Source organism: Neovison vison, chromosome 2, assembly GCF_020171115.1.
Source record: "Neovison vison isolate M4711 chromosome 2, ASM_NN_V1, whole genome shotgun sequence".
Classification (NCBI taxonomy): domain Eukaryota; kingdom Metazoa; phylum Chordata; class Mammalia; order Carnivora; family Mustelidae; genus Neogale; species Neogale vison.
Genome location: NC_058092.1, coordinates 53,518,266 through 53,532,096, shown reverse-complemented (window position 1 = coordinate 53,532,096; position 13,831 = coordinate 53,518,266). Strand labels below are relative to the sequence as shown.

Here is a 13,831-nt window from a genome sequence, read left to right as displayed (position 1 = left end):
CTGAGTAGTATTCCACTGTATATATACACTATCTTTTCTTTATCCATTCATCTGTTCATGGACATTTTGGCTCTTTCCATGGTTTGGCTATCATGGACATGGCTGCTGGGAACACTGGGGTGCAGGTGCCCCTTCAGGTCACTACGTTTGTACCTTTCGGTACATTAAAATAATTATTCACCATGACCAAGTGGGATTTATTCCTAGGCTGCAAGGATGATTCAACATTAGCAAGTCAATCAACATGATACATCACATTAACTAAAAAAGGACAAGGACCACATGATCCTCTCAACTGATGGAGAAAAAGCACTGGCCAAATACAGGATGCTTTCTTGATGAAAACTCTTCACAGTAAAAACCAACCAAACAAACAACCCTCTTCACAGCGTAGGGATAGAGAGATCATACCTCAACATCATAAAAGCCATCTGTGAATATCATTCTCAATGGGGAAAAACCGAGAGCTTTTCCCTTAGTTCAGGAACACGGCAGGGATGCCCACTCTCACCACTGCTGTTCAACACAGTACTAGAAGTCCTAGCCTCAGCAATCAGACAACAAAAAGAAAGAAATGGCATTCCAATTGGCAAAGATAAAGTCAAACTCCTACTCTTCACAGATGACGTGATACTTTATGTGGAAAACCCAAAAGACTCCACCCTAAAATTTCTAGAACTCATGTAGGAATTATGGCAGGATATAAAATCAATGCACATCAGTTGCATTGCTATGCACTAACAATGAGACAGAAGAAAGAGAAATTAAGGAATTGATCCTATGCACAATTGCACCCAAACCATAAGATACCTAGGAATAAATCTAACCAGAGACGTAAAGGATCTGTGCTCCAAAACCCACAGAATACTTAGGAAGTATTATATACTTGAGGATGACACAAATAAATGGAAAAACATTCTACGATCATGAATTGGAAGAATAAATATTGTTAAAATGTCTATGCTACCAAGAGCAATCTACACATTCAGTGCAATTCCTATCAAAATACCATCAACATTTTTCACAGAGCTGGAATAAATGATCCTAAAATTTGTATGGAACCAGATAAGATCCTAAATAGCCAGAGGAATGTTGAAAAAGAAAAGCAAAGTTGGTGGCATCACAATGCCAGACTTTAAGCTCTATTACAAAGCTGTCATCATCAAGACAGTATGACTGGCACAAAAACAGACACATAAATCAGTGGAACAGAATAGAGAAGTCAGAAATGGATCCTCAACTCTATGGCCAACTAATCTTTGGGGGGTATTTCTACTGGATCAAGTCCCCACCCTTAGGACTTTTTAAACTTTAATTACTTCCACAGGTGCCCATCTCCAACTATGGCCACAATGGGTGTTAGGTCTTCAACATGTGAATTTGGAGGAACACAAACATTTGGTCCATAACAGATGCCTTCATGAAAAGGCTGATTCTAGGGCTGGAGCACAGGAAGTACAAAATAAGTCACAACATCTTTATGTTAAAAACAAAGGCAGGACTCTAGCAAATGACAGTGACATGTCACAAGGACATCAGACCCTTCCATAAGTTTGTGCTGGAATTAATGACTAGTCTCCAAGGAATTGTGAATGGGAAAAGTGGTATCTTTAAATGAGTGATGGAGCAGATGTCGCCTTAAGCAGATGATCAAGGTTAACATCATTGGTAGTAAGTCACGTTTCCCCTAAAATGATGTGATCAGAAGTGTACTTCACCTCTGTGGAATTCTTACCAAAATTCCATAACACTTATCTCTCATGAGAAAATCATACAAACACAAATTGAGGGGCATTCTAAAAGATACTTCACCCAAACTGTCAAGATCATATAAAACAAGGAAAGACGGAGGCACCTGTGTGGCTCAGTCAGGTAAGTGACTGCCTCTTGATTTCAGCTCAGGTCATAATCTCAAGGTCACGTGATCGAGCCTCCTGTTGGGCCCCATGCTCAGCACAGAGCCTGCTTGTCCCTCTCCCTCTGCTACTTCCCCCATGCACTCTCTCTCTAACAGATAAATAAATAAAATCTTACAAAAAAAAAAAAAAAAAAAGGAAAGACTGAGGAACTGGTGCAGATGAGAGACTAATGTGAGATAACAACCGAGTGCCATGTGGCACCCTAAATTGGAACTTGGAACAGAAAAAGGACATGGGAAACCTAATGAAATCCAAAGTCTTAAGTTCAATTAATGATAATGTACCATGTGTTAATGCCTTAGTCCTGACTAATGTACTTTGGGTATTTAAGACATATTATGAATGGAAACCAAGTAAAGAATATATGGGAACTCTATGTGCTACATTTGTAGTTTTTTCTTTAAATTTTAAAATTATTGCAAAATGAAAGATTTAAGAAGAGGATTTGAAAGATTTCAAAGAAATCTTCATTTGAAAAGGAAAATGAAAGATTTAAATCTTTAAGAAAGATTTAAAAAGCCAGCACAACCGTACAATGCAAAAGGAGCCAGCTTGAAGAAGCTCCCACTGCCCAAATCTAAAATAATTTAAGCATGAAAGTAAGTAATCGTATTAATGAAATATCACTCATTAAGCAACAGAGGAACCCATAAGCCCATTTTAAAATAAATTAGTAAATAAATTAAACACTTGAAAGGGAATAGAATATTCACACAGTCTTAATTAATGTGCCCCCCTTTAAAATCCTTATTAGTTGCAAAGGGAAAAAACTTTGCATGGAGAAGCCTGGCAAATCCCACTTCAATAAAAATCAGTCAAAACGATCAAAGTTAACTTTATCGACAATGGGCCAAAATCTAAAACATGCACCACCCTGTGATATTCCTGCCAAGGATAACTAACTTGAATCTAATCATGGAGAAGCATCGGACAACCCCAAATTGAAGGACATTCTACAAAATAACTGGCCTACCAAACTTCAAAGGGGTCAAGGTCATAAAAGTCAAGCAAAGATGGAGGACTTATTCCAGACCAAAGAAGATTAAAAAGACAACCAAATGCAATACATAATTCCGAACTGGATTCTTTCACTATGAAAGACCTTCATGGGAAAACTAGCAAATCTTAAATGTGATCCAAGGATTAGGTGCAATTATTCTGACTTTGATGGTAGTGATGTGGCTGTCTAGACAATGTCCAGTTTTGTAAAGTACATGGGGTGGTAAAGCATGGTGTCAGTGTTCACTCTTGAATGGTCCCGGTGGGGGGAGGGGAGTTCTTCATATTATTCTTTTCTGTAAGTTTAAGAGTATCTCAAAATTTAAAACCTCATAGATTCACATGTTCTTGTTTATTGCTGTTACCTTTACACTAGACCAGGCTATAAAAAGCCCACAGGGTTGAAAGTCAGAGTCACGGAGACTAATCTGGAATCAAAAGCAAGCAGTTAAATGTGTAGATAATAGAAAATACAAAGTCCAAGAAATAAAAGTAAGCTGGGAGCTAGGAGCAGATAATCACAGTAGTGAGTGGAGGCAGAAAGATAAAAAGCCCAATTGGCTGGGGGCAAAAAGGATCTGATGGGGTAGGGTAAGGGAGAAGGATGAGAGGCAGAATTTATGCCTGCAAATACAGGCACATTCAATGAATTCTAATGTTATTTTGGCGTTCAAGTGGTAACAAACATTAAACAGAAAGCTTCAAACACAAAGAAAACGTACAAGCAAGCACAGGGAAGTGAGAACTAAGCTCACACACCTAAAGATAATGACGGCAAATAAGCACAAAATTAAGCACAAAAGGCATAAAAAACAGGTTTAGGGGCTCACAGTGAGTTAGGGACTCAGAAGTTTAACAAAAGATAGAAACTTGTTTCTTATCAATAAATACTTATTGTGAAGAACACTGAACAACACATGAGTCTTCCCATGTTTCAAAGAGAAACGTTCTTTAAAGAGAAACAGTCTTTGACATTGAATAAGTGTTCGAGGGGGAAATAACACACTGCAATTCCTTGTAAACTTCTGTGCCAGGTATAGTGCCTAAAAATATCCGTTGGTACTGCTGGGTGGCCAGAGAGCAAAGAGTTTTTACATCAAACATGAAGCGACACAGTTGACTTTAGGAAAGAAAATTAAGGAGCCTGATTTCTATTCTTGCCTAGATGGAGGACCACCCCCACCTTGGCCTAAAGGTGGCCCACAACAGTGTCTGTTGACAACTCTTCAAGCAGCAGCTCTGGATATGCTCAAGTGATCTCTACTCAGGTGAAGTCCCACAAACATGATCAAATGATATCCGCCTGGAAAGGCACTTCTCAACCTGGGTCTGAATTCCCCAGCGAGATCAGGCATAAGTTATAAGAGATTCACAATCCCTTGAACTTGCGTGTAAATCATTGTGTGTCTATGAATATTAGCACTTCCTGGAGAGAGGGTTTATGGCTTTCAACCTACTCCTAAGCCATAAACAGTTGACTGAATTATTGTAAGTAACTGGGGTAACATCATTGCCAAAAAAGCCAGCACAACTGTACAATGCAAAATTTGTTCATTTCACAGATCAATCCTGAGGGCTTCAGCATGTCAGACATATGTCTAGAAGTCTAACATTTGAGAGCAAAGTAGGTGGGTGGTACTTGTCTGTTTTAAATTTCCCTTGGAACAATGTGTCAGGTTCTAGGTGAAATATTTGTGATACAAAGGTAAATATTACGCAGTCCCAGTCCTTTGAAACACATTACAATGTGTGCAAAGGGGAACTACAATTATAATACAGTGCAGAATAAGAATATGAGCTTTGGAAAAAAAAAAGAAAGAAAAAAAAAAAGAATATGAGCTTTGGAATCAAACAGACATTAGTCTTTTCCACTCTACTGCGAATTAGTTGAATGACCTTGGGCAAACTTCTTGGCATTAATCTTGCATCTGTTTCCCTACCAATAAAATGGGAATGAGTAATTCTAATCTTATAGTCTTGAAATGAGGATTAAGTACAGTATAAACAAATGTAAGCAAAATGCAACATACAGTATCTGGCAATAATAGGTACCCAATAAACCAAATGGGTTATGGTTGTTCTAGATATCCAGAGGAAAGAGAAATTTGTTCTGGCAGAGAGATTACAGGAAGACCTCAATTAGACAACCATGCTCCTATTTTAAGAGATACAATGACAAAGTGGTAGTGGTGTGTGTCCAGGGGAAAATAATAAGACTGCAAGGAAATCTGGACTCCTGAAAACTAGTGGTTTGGAGGAATTGAAGTTATAAGTCAAAAATCAATGCCATAAATTCTCTCTGTATTATGGGAGGAGAGAACTTGTATCAAGAAATCAAAATTTCAGGGATTTTAACTTACATATTCAGTATAAATAAGATATTTATAACAAAGCTAACTGAAGATGGATTAGGATACTTTACCAAGAGTGATGTCTTTGAAAGTAAAGGTTAACACCTTTTAACAAAGTGTACAAGAATTCATGTGTCAAGAGCTCTAAATTAGCTGTACATAGTAAGCATAGTAAGCAGAAGAGTCAGATAAAATGTCTTCTACCATCCCTTCCAATATGGAGATTTTCTGCTTTTGTTCAAAAATCAAAATTCTGTATTAGGATACTAAGGGTTGGTTTTAACATAAGACCCAACTTGAAATTCATGAAAGAACTTAGTGACTTGTATAACTATGAAATCCAGAGGTAGGTTTCAGACATAGTTTGATCAGGGGTTCAGTCCAGCTTCTCTACTTTGTTTCCCTTTGGATCAGTTCTTCTTTGGATTTCTGTTTCTGTCCCCAGATTGCCAGCAGCAGTCAGGGCAGTATGTCTCTGCACTGGTATCCAGTGGGAAGAAAGAGAATCCCCTACCTTAACAAGCCAACAAAGGTTCTAAGCTTCTTATTATATTGGGTTGAAACAATCACTGTGGCCAAGGCACTGTGACATACTGACTGGCTTAGGGCCAGGTTATTGCCCATACTGTAACCAACTCTAATGCCAAAAGGGAAGAACACTGTGTGTTGGTTTATGTCACCCAAACAGATGGGGGTAATCTCTATCAAACTGACCCAAGCCATAGAAGCGGGTAAATAATGAGGGAGGAGTAGAGCCTCAAAGAAAAATCTGGGTGCTATTAGGAAAAACAAAGAGAAAGTAAGGAGACTAGGTAGGCAACAGCATCAGGTTCTCAGCACGAAACATATGGCATACTTAAACACTCAGTAATTGGAGAGAATTTTTAAGAGAGACTACTTACAAAGGCTTAAAAAAAAAAAAAAGCCTATGAATAGCAAGAGTCCCCTATAACCCCTAAGCCTAAAGAGGCAAAGGCGATGATTACAACAACCGCGAGAGCTTAACTGCATGGAGGACACCATTGGAAAGAACCGTGACCTTTGAAAGAGGAAACAGCCAACCCAGGGTATCCCAGCAGAAAGGGAGCTGGGTGAATAAATGCTCCAGGCTATCTTTCCTCCACTCTTTGATCTCCCACTGGTGGGTCTGGCCAAATGCAACCTAGAAACCAGAGGACAGAGCCTTGTCGTTGCAATCCACAGTAAGATAAGCCTCCCAGGACACAGCGCAGGTAAGAAGGATGGAGACAGATCTGGAGGAACAAATGAAAGATATTCAGCACAGCAACCAAGGACAAGGCTCTGCAGATAAGGATAAGCCCAAATATACTGACTAGTGTTCTGACTTTCCCACTTCTCACTTCTTACCCCTCTCAGTGCACATCATCCCCTTAGAGTAAGGCAATTACCTCCCGAAGCCAACAATAAATAGAGCCAAGGTTTCAGATAAGCAATTTTAAAATATTTAACTTATAGATAATTTTGTTTTATCTACATTTTAACATTCCGGGGGTGCCTGGATGACTTGGTTAAGCATCTGCCCTCAGCTCCGGTCAGGACCCCGGAGTCCCAGGATCAAACCCTGGATCTGCTTCTCCTTCTGCCCCTCACTCTGCTTGAGCTCGTTCTCGCTCCCTTTCTCTCTCGCTGTCAAATAAATAAAATCTTAAAAAAAAAATTCCTGGGGCTCCTGGGTGGCTCAGTCATTACACATCTGTCTTGGGCTCAGATCATGATCCCAGGGTCCTGGAATCGAGCGCCGCATCAGGCTCTCTGCTCCACAGGAAGCCCACTTCTCCCACTCCCCAGCTTGTGTTCCCTCTCTCACTGGGTTGCTCTGTCAGATAAATACATAAAAATCTTAAAATAAAAAATAACATCCCTTTACTTGCCTGTTTCAGCTGGTCTAAGCAGAAGTAAGCATAATAAGAAATGGGCTCTGGTAGCTCCTAAGGACAGCCAACTCTAAGGTAGGGAAGGTAAGTGCCAATAGAAGTAGTAAGAGACAAAACTCAGGGGGTCAGAGGGATCCCTTTTAGCAACAGCTTTCCATCAGAGATGATTTATTGTTTTCCCGATGTTCAGAATCTTGTTTACTCAAAGAGCAATTGCCTTAAACACAGCTCTTTCTTGAGCACTGACATAAGGTGCTCCCGTCCATGATTTGAAGCTGGGAGTGTTTCTCTTCCTGCACAAATCTCTTTACAGGTTATTGTACTGGTTAGAGTACTCGTAAACTTCCAAAGCACCATAGCTTAAGTCGTTGTTAAAATGCTAACCAACAGCACTAAATATCCTCTACCATATTCTATGAGAAAACGTGGTACAACTCCAAAAAAATAATTCATGAGCATAACCTATTCATGAATTAGAACATGGTCTGTAAATCACCTGACAGTCTTTGGGCGGCTTGTTAACACGCAGCATTGTGATGCTGGCCACCAAGTACTGCTCTCCGTGACTATGTTTCCAGATCAGAGAATAAGCATTGCTCAAAGACTTTTCAAGAATTCCTGCCAAGACAAAAAACTTACTGAGCCAGTGGCGACCCAGAAATCTAGAAGATGTTCCTCTAGCAGCTTTCAGGGTCCTTGTTACATTGGGAATAGTATAATAAAACATGCAGAAAAGGGGTACAACTCATCATGAAATTCTGATTAACTATATTAGAAAATGATAACTTTTCAGGCATGTCAACTACACCATGAAAAGTAGCTTTTGGAAGTAAGCAAAATGGCATTCTGGGTAAGAAAAAGAGTAATTTCAAAATACAAAGATATCCCAGTATTATCAGGAAAAAGTGAACAATAGCCCAATACAAAAAGAGGCTGGAATTACTGAATAAAGTATTAGATGAAACAAATAATGCATATTTTAAAATCTTACAGTTAAAAAACAAAATGTATGTGAGAAAATTTGATTGGTTTTTAACCAGTAAGAAAGAAAAACAGGAATAAGTAGCTCTTAAAAAAAAAAATCAACTGGAGTTTTCTACATTAGGTGGTTTGTTATTCTAAAAAGTTTTTGGTTGATAATACCATGCTTTCAAATGGGCCTCTGTGAATTAACCATCAAGCTTCTCAATTAACTATTATAATAGAGTACTTTGAAATGAAAGCTAATAATGCCCAGAGTGAGACAATAGAATGTTTCTTCTATTACGGATCCTGGCTGTTAGCCCTAAGCACTTCACATTTTCTCTTAATTACACAAGAAAATCTTTTTCAGATTCTAAAATAAACACAACAAGAACATAACACATTTACACATACCTAACATGTTAGAAAAAAAAAGTGAATTCAAACAACATAGGGAGTCAATGCCACTGTCTTCTCTGTTTTGAAACCCCAGAATTAATAATTCTATTGAAACAGGACCAGGTTAACCAACAAATATAAACAATGTATAGGAAGGCAATTAAAAACACATATTAGGACATTACCTTAAATCAAAATTCTAAGTTCAGAGCTGTAAAAGACTATTCACATACACACACACACACATACACATTCACAATGGCTATTCTGATTAAGAAGCAGTGTTATCAACATTGTTTATTGTTTAATTATTCATGTAATTATAATTATTCCAAATGTTTTTCATGATACGTTAATACAATTACATTCCAAAAACATAAACAATCAAAGACGTTACTATAAATATCCAAATCACAGTGGCCCACTGTGTACCTGGGGCTCTAAGTAGCTTGAGAAAACTAGAGTAGAATCCAATGTAGGACTAAGAAGAAATGAGACTGCAAATGTAGGCGGGGCCAAGTCACAAAAAGCCTAGAGTCTTAGATTTCTATCCTGTTATGTCACACTTTTCAGACTAAGATCGGAGTACTCCGCGGTAATAAAGGAGGGCAGAAATTCACGGTGAGTCTTCCGTAAGTGTTAAGTTTATGAAAAACATTTGGAGGACAATGAAATAAGTTTAAGTCACTGTTTTTTACATTAAATCCAAATTTATTCGTAGGACATAAAATTAATAAGAATTTTTCAGTCAGAACATGAAGCTTCAAAGCAATTTCATTCTTGGGGTAGGCTAGTGGTGGTCCACTATTCCTTACAATTTGAGGAAAAGAGATATGTTGAGGGACATTTGAGGAAGTGTTTGAGAAGCAGTGCTGGGAATGTGGAGCCAAACCTTCCCTTCTTTCTTTCTTTTTTCTTTTTTTTTTTTTGCAGGAGAGTGACATGATTGGATTTGTGCTTTGGGGAAGTTCTCTCAGGGGAAGCAGTAAGCAGGATGGGCTAAACACAAGACACAGGACAATAATGAGGGTAGATGACAAACAGAAGAAAAGTTGTAATAGTCTGGGCAAGAGATGAAAACGGACATGAACCAGAGAGGAGACTGAAGACACAGAAGGCTAGGAGGATTCAAGAAAGCGTAGGAGGCCAACCAGACAGCACCTGACTACACAGTGACTATTGTATGAGGCAGCTTTTAAGAACTGCTTTCACCCAAAATTACAATTTGAGTAAGATTTATAAAAATCCTGCTTAATAAAGGAAAAACTCAGGTTTTAAAAATGTTAAAGGATATTATTGGGCTCCTAACTAATCAATTACCAATGGAATTTTTCTAGAGACATTGCTATACAGCTTGAGAACTGAAGTTAGTAATAGCCTTGGTCCTTAATGTAATTAATATTCCAAAATAAATGAATGAATGAACCTATAGAGTCTTCTAGAAAAGAACAGGAATTTGATATTTAAATTATCTGATTACTTAACAACTGAACAAAAAGTAATAACTTTTTCTTAAACCGTGTTAGTTATTTCACAGGGAATAAATAGGTAGTTTAGCCAAGCAATAAATGCTAAAAGGCACAAGATAAATCTCAAGTTAAATCCTCATTTCTAATTGACAGTAAAATGCACCCACTAAGGCAATTAGAATTGTGAAGGGAAATAAAAGAGAAAATATAACAAATTCTTGCAAAACCTATTTATGAAAGTATTAGAACTTTAGAGTAGATTAAGTATATGTTAATTTTATTCAACCAAAAATAGCAATGCTCAGTCTAATTAATCTGAAGACTGCCTTTTAATTGCTTTTAAAAATTAGTATACTATTCTATTCTACTTATTTAACCGGACCACATAGTTACGATTGTGAGCAGAAAACTAGCAAAGATACAAATACAGAAGATGACAGAAAAAAAAAATTACTCAAACAAATGTTATTTGTGTGCTGATATGCTTAGATTTTAAAACTACAGATCAGAAATATTAAAAACAATGTTTTATAATATAAATTGTCATTGGAAAAAATGCTAGAACAAGTCTGGAAACGAATCTCTAGATCCTAATAACTTTTTTTTTTCTGCTTTTAGATGAAATTCTTCAATTCTCAAAAAAACATGGCATAAGAATTTAACTTAACATAAAAATTTAAGATACTTCCCTTGGCAGTGGAAGACTCATCTAGATATGTAGATCTTATACCAATTTTATTCAATAGCTTATGCTTGCTACCTTACAGAAAATCCTAAGATTTAGGCCAAACATAAATTCATAACAGAGAAAGGATATCTCAAAAATAGAAATCAGTCTAAATCACATAAAACCTCCATCCATCACTCATGCCAAGTAATTAAAACTGTTCCCTTTTTTACACCCTTTGGTATATTTTTTCAAGTCTCTTAATGAGGGAAATGAGAAAGACACCAACAGCAAAAGAAGGATAGAGCCAACTGTCTAGAATGTTGTCTAAACATTTTTAGAATGCAAGGAAATACAACAAAAATAGATGACACTCCACAAAAATAATAGGACATTTCTCCATCTCTCTTTTCCTAGATTATCTATAAACAGAGCTGCTATCCATTCAGGCTTTTTTTTCCTTTTAACACCACCTGCCTCTACCAGGCATCCCTCCTCCTGAGCCCCTTTCCTGTCTTCTATTTGCATGGGTAGGAGAAACTGGCCTCTATGAAATCAGTCCATTGCAGGTGTTCTTATGGGTAGCATCACAAAATACTACCTGACTGATGGAAAGTAGACAATAATACAAAGAGCTGAAAGAGGAATGAGATATATCGCTTTTTGAAACAAAATGGCCCCTCGTTTATATAGATAATAAGGTTATATGCTCTCATTTATTAAGGTGTAATTACATAATAATGAGGCATTGCCCTTATTATTTTACGGGTCTTATGGAAGAACTGCTCTGCAGTTATCAATAGCCAGCCCACTTGCAATTTCCTGTATCCTGTTACATGAGGAACTACATGAACCGGCCCAAATCTCCCACTGCCAGGACAGACCACCCTCCCCCATCCACACAAAATACGTAATTTCAAGCTGTATATGAAATATACACAAACATCTAGACAATTAAGAAACACGGAAGTACAGAGACATGGTCTCTCTCTTTTCCTGATGTGTGTATGTGTGTGAAACAAAAATGTATATGTATACATAGGCACCAGGAAAGGGAGAAGGATACTCCCTCACATTAACAATGGCTGTCTTTAAGTATCAGAAATACAGAAATATTTCCTTGCCATTGGTGACAAAATGGATGGACCTGCGGGGTATTAGGCTAAGTGAAATAAGCCAGACCGAGAAAGACAAATACCATATGATTTCACTTACACGTGGTATCTAAAAAACAAAAGAACAAACAAACAGACTCACAGACACAGAGAACTGGTAGTTGCCAGAAGGGAGAAGGACTGGGGGAGGGAAGGGATGGGTGAAGGAGATTAAGAGGCACAAACTTCCAGTTATAAAATAAATAAATAATGCGCATGAGAAGTACACCATAGGGAAACTAGTCAGTAACATTGTAATAACTTTGTATGGTGACAGATGGTAACATCGTGGTGAGCAAAGCCTAACGTATGGAATTGTCCACTATGCAGTACACCTGAAACTAATCAAACATTGTGCGTCAACTACAAGTAAAAAGAGAGAAAAGAAAGACAGGTGACTTCTATTCTTCCCCTTTGTGCTTCTCTGTATTTTCTTGCTTTTCTACGATGAGCACCACGTAGACTTTGGCAATCAAGGGCGTGGGGGGGGGTGTTAAAGTTAAATAGATGCAAAGTTTCTAATCTTGAAGCAACAGTTACCAGTTAATCTGGATCAAAGACACAAAGTAGCCTGTCTTTAAGCCTCTTTGAGTCACTGAGTAACAAATCCTCCAGTACTTGGCATGGCAGAGGTGGTCGCAAGGTTCCCCAAAGCTCAGGGATAATCTCTCCACTTCGAGGCCTTGGTAAACGGAGGAGACAGAGCTCTTCCATACAAACTTGGGCAAGTGCTTCTGCAGCAGCAAAACTCACTCCCAGCTCTCCCATGACCCCGCCCCCCATGGCACACCCAAGTCCGGAGGACCCCGGAGGGACCCTCTCAAGGTACTCCGGAAAACTTGGTCCCCCAAAACTGTGCTCCACGGGTCCCCTCCACTCTCGCTCACCCACCTTTCCCCTACTACTCCCGCGACTTCTTCTCCTCCCACACACGTAAGGGCCACAGGGGAAGAAAAGAGCCGGACGGACTAAGGACAGCCTCCCCGGATTCCCGTGACCTTGGACCAGCCGCTTTGCCTCTCAGAGCCTCGGTTTCCCGATCTGCCACTCTCCCCGGGGGACCTCAGGCTCAGAACCCGGGGGGCTTTGCAAAAGCGACAGACGGTTCTAACTCCGCACCGACCCCCCTCCTCCCCTCGAGCGTTCCAGGGCGCCGGGCACCCGCCTGGACGCCGCGGGACAGCCTCCCCCGGAGCCCTGCCCCGATGCCCCCGGACGGGTCGCCTCCCAGCGCTAACCTCGTACCTGGCAGTTGCTGTCCTGGGGCAGGTTTTTCACCAGGATTTTTCTGCGGTTGCTCAGCTCCCGGTGCATCCGCTGCAGCCGCGCGGCGACCTCCTCGGGGTGCAGCGCGCTGGGCGCGGGGCCCCGGTCGTCCTCGCTTGCGCCGGCGGAGGGGGTCGGCCCGCGCGCCCGCGACCCTGGCCCCGCCGCGCCGCCCAGGCCCGCGCCCCCCTCGCCGCTACCGCCTCCCGCCGCCGCCATTTTCCCGGGCGCCCCGCGGCTGCGGGCTCCTCCGGAGGTTCGAGGGGAAGCGGAGAGAGAAAGCGGGAGGAGGCCCGGGCGGGGGCGAGGCGGGCAGAGGCCGCAGAGTGGGCCCGGCCGTGGCGGGGAGGGAGGCGGCGCCGCAGCCAGCAGCCGGCGGGCGGGAGAGGAAACCTGAGCGCCGAGGAGGAGCCCGAGAACCACCTCGCGGGAACCTCCCCCTCGGGCCCCGGCCCCCGCGCACGGGCGGCGCCCATCCCTCCCGCCCGCCCCGCCGGTGGGGGCTCGGGCACCGCCACCCGGACACCTGTGCGGCGGCGGACCGCCGACTCCCCTGCCCGCAGGGCCTTAGACGAGCGCCCAGGCCTGGGCTCCGGGGATGCGGCCCCTTGGCGGCAGCTTCCCCGGGGGGACTCGAACCCCAGGCTCCTGTCCCCGCGCGGCCTCCCCACGTGACACCCAGCTGTCCTCAGGCTCCCCTCGAAATTCCCGCTCTGGGCCGGCTCGGGGGCTGCAGATGCCAAGTCGGG

General features: G+C 41.1%; 1 protein-coding gene across 1 annotated transcript in view; it reads right to left on the bottom strand.

The window, feature by feature from the left end:
• The window catches only part of RAVER2 (ribonucleoprotein, PTB binding 2), a 90,886-nt gene extending 77,681 nt beyond the window's left edge, over positions 1-13,205 (bottom strand). Inside the window, exon 1 of the mRNA XM_044238378.1 lies at positions 13,062-13,205. Within this exon, the coding sequence (XP_044094313.1) occupies positions 13,062-13,130 (69 nt within the window). The 5' untranslated portion in view covers positions 13,131-13,205. The remainder of the gene's footprint in view (positions 1-13,061) is intronic.
• Positions 13,206-13,831: the final 626 nt, after the last annotated feature.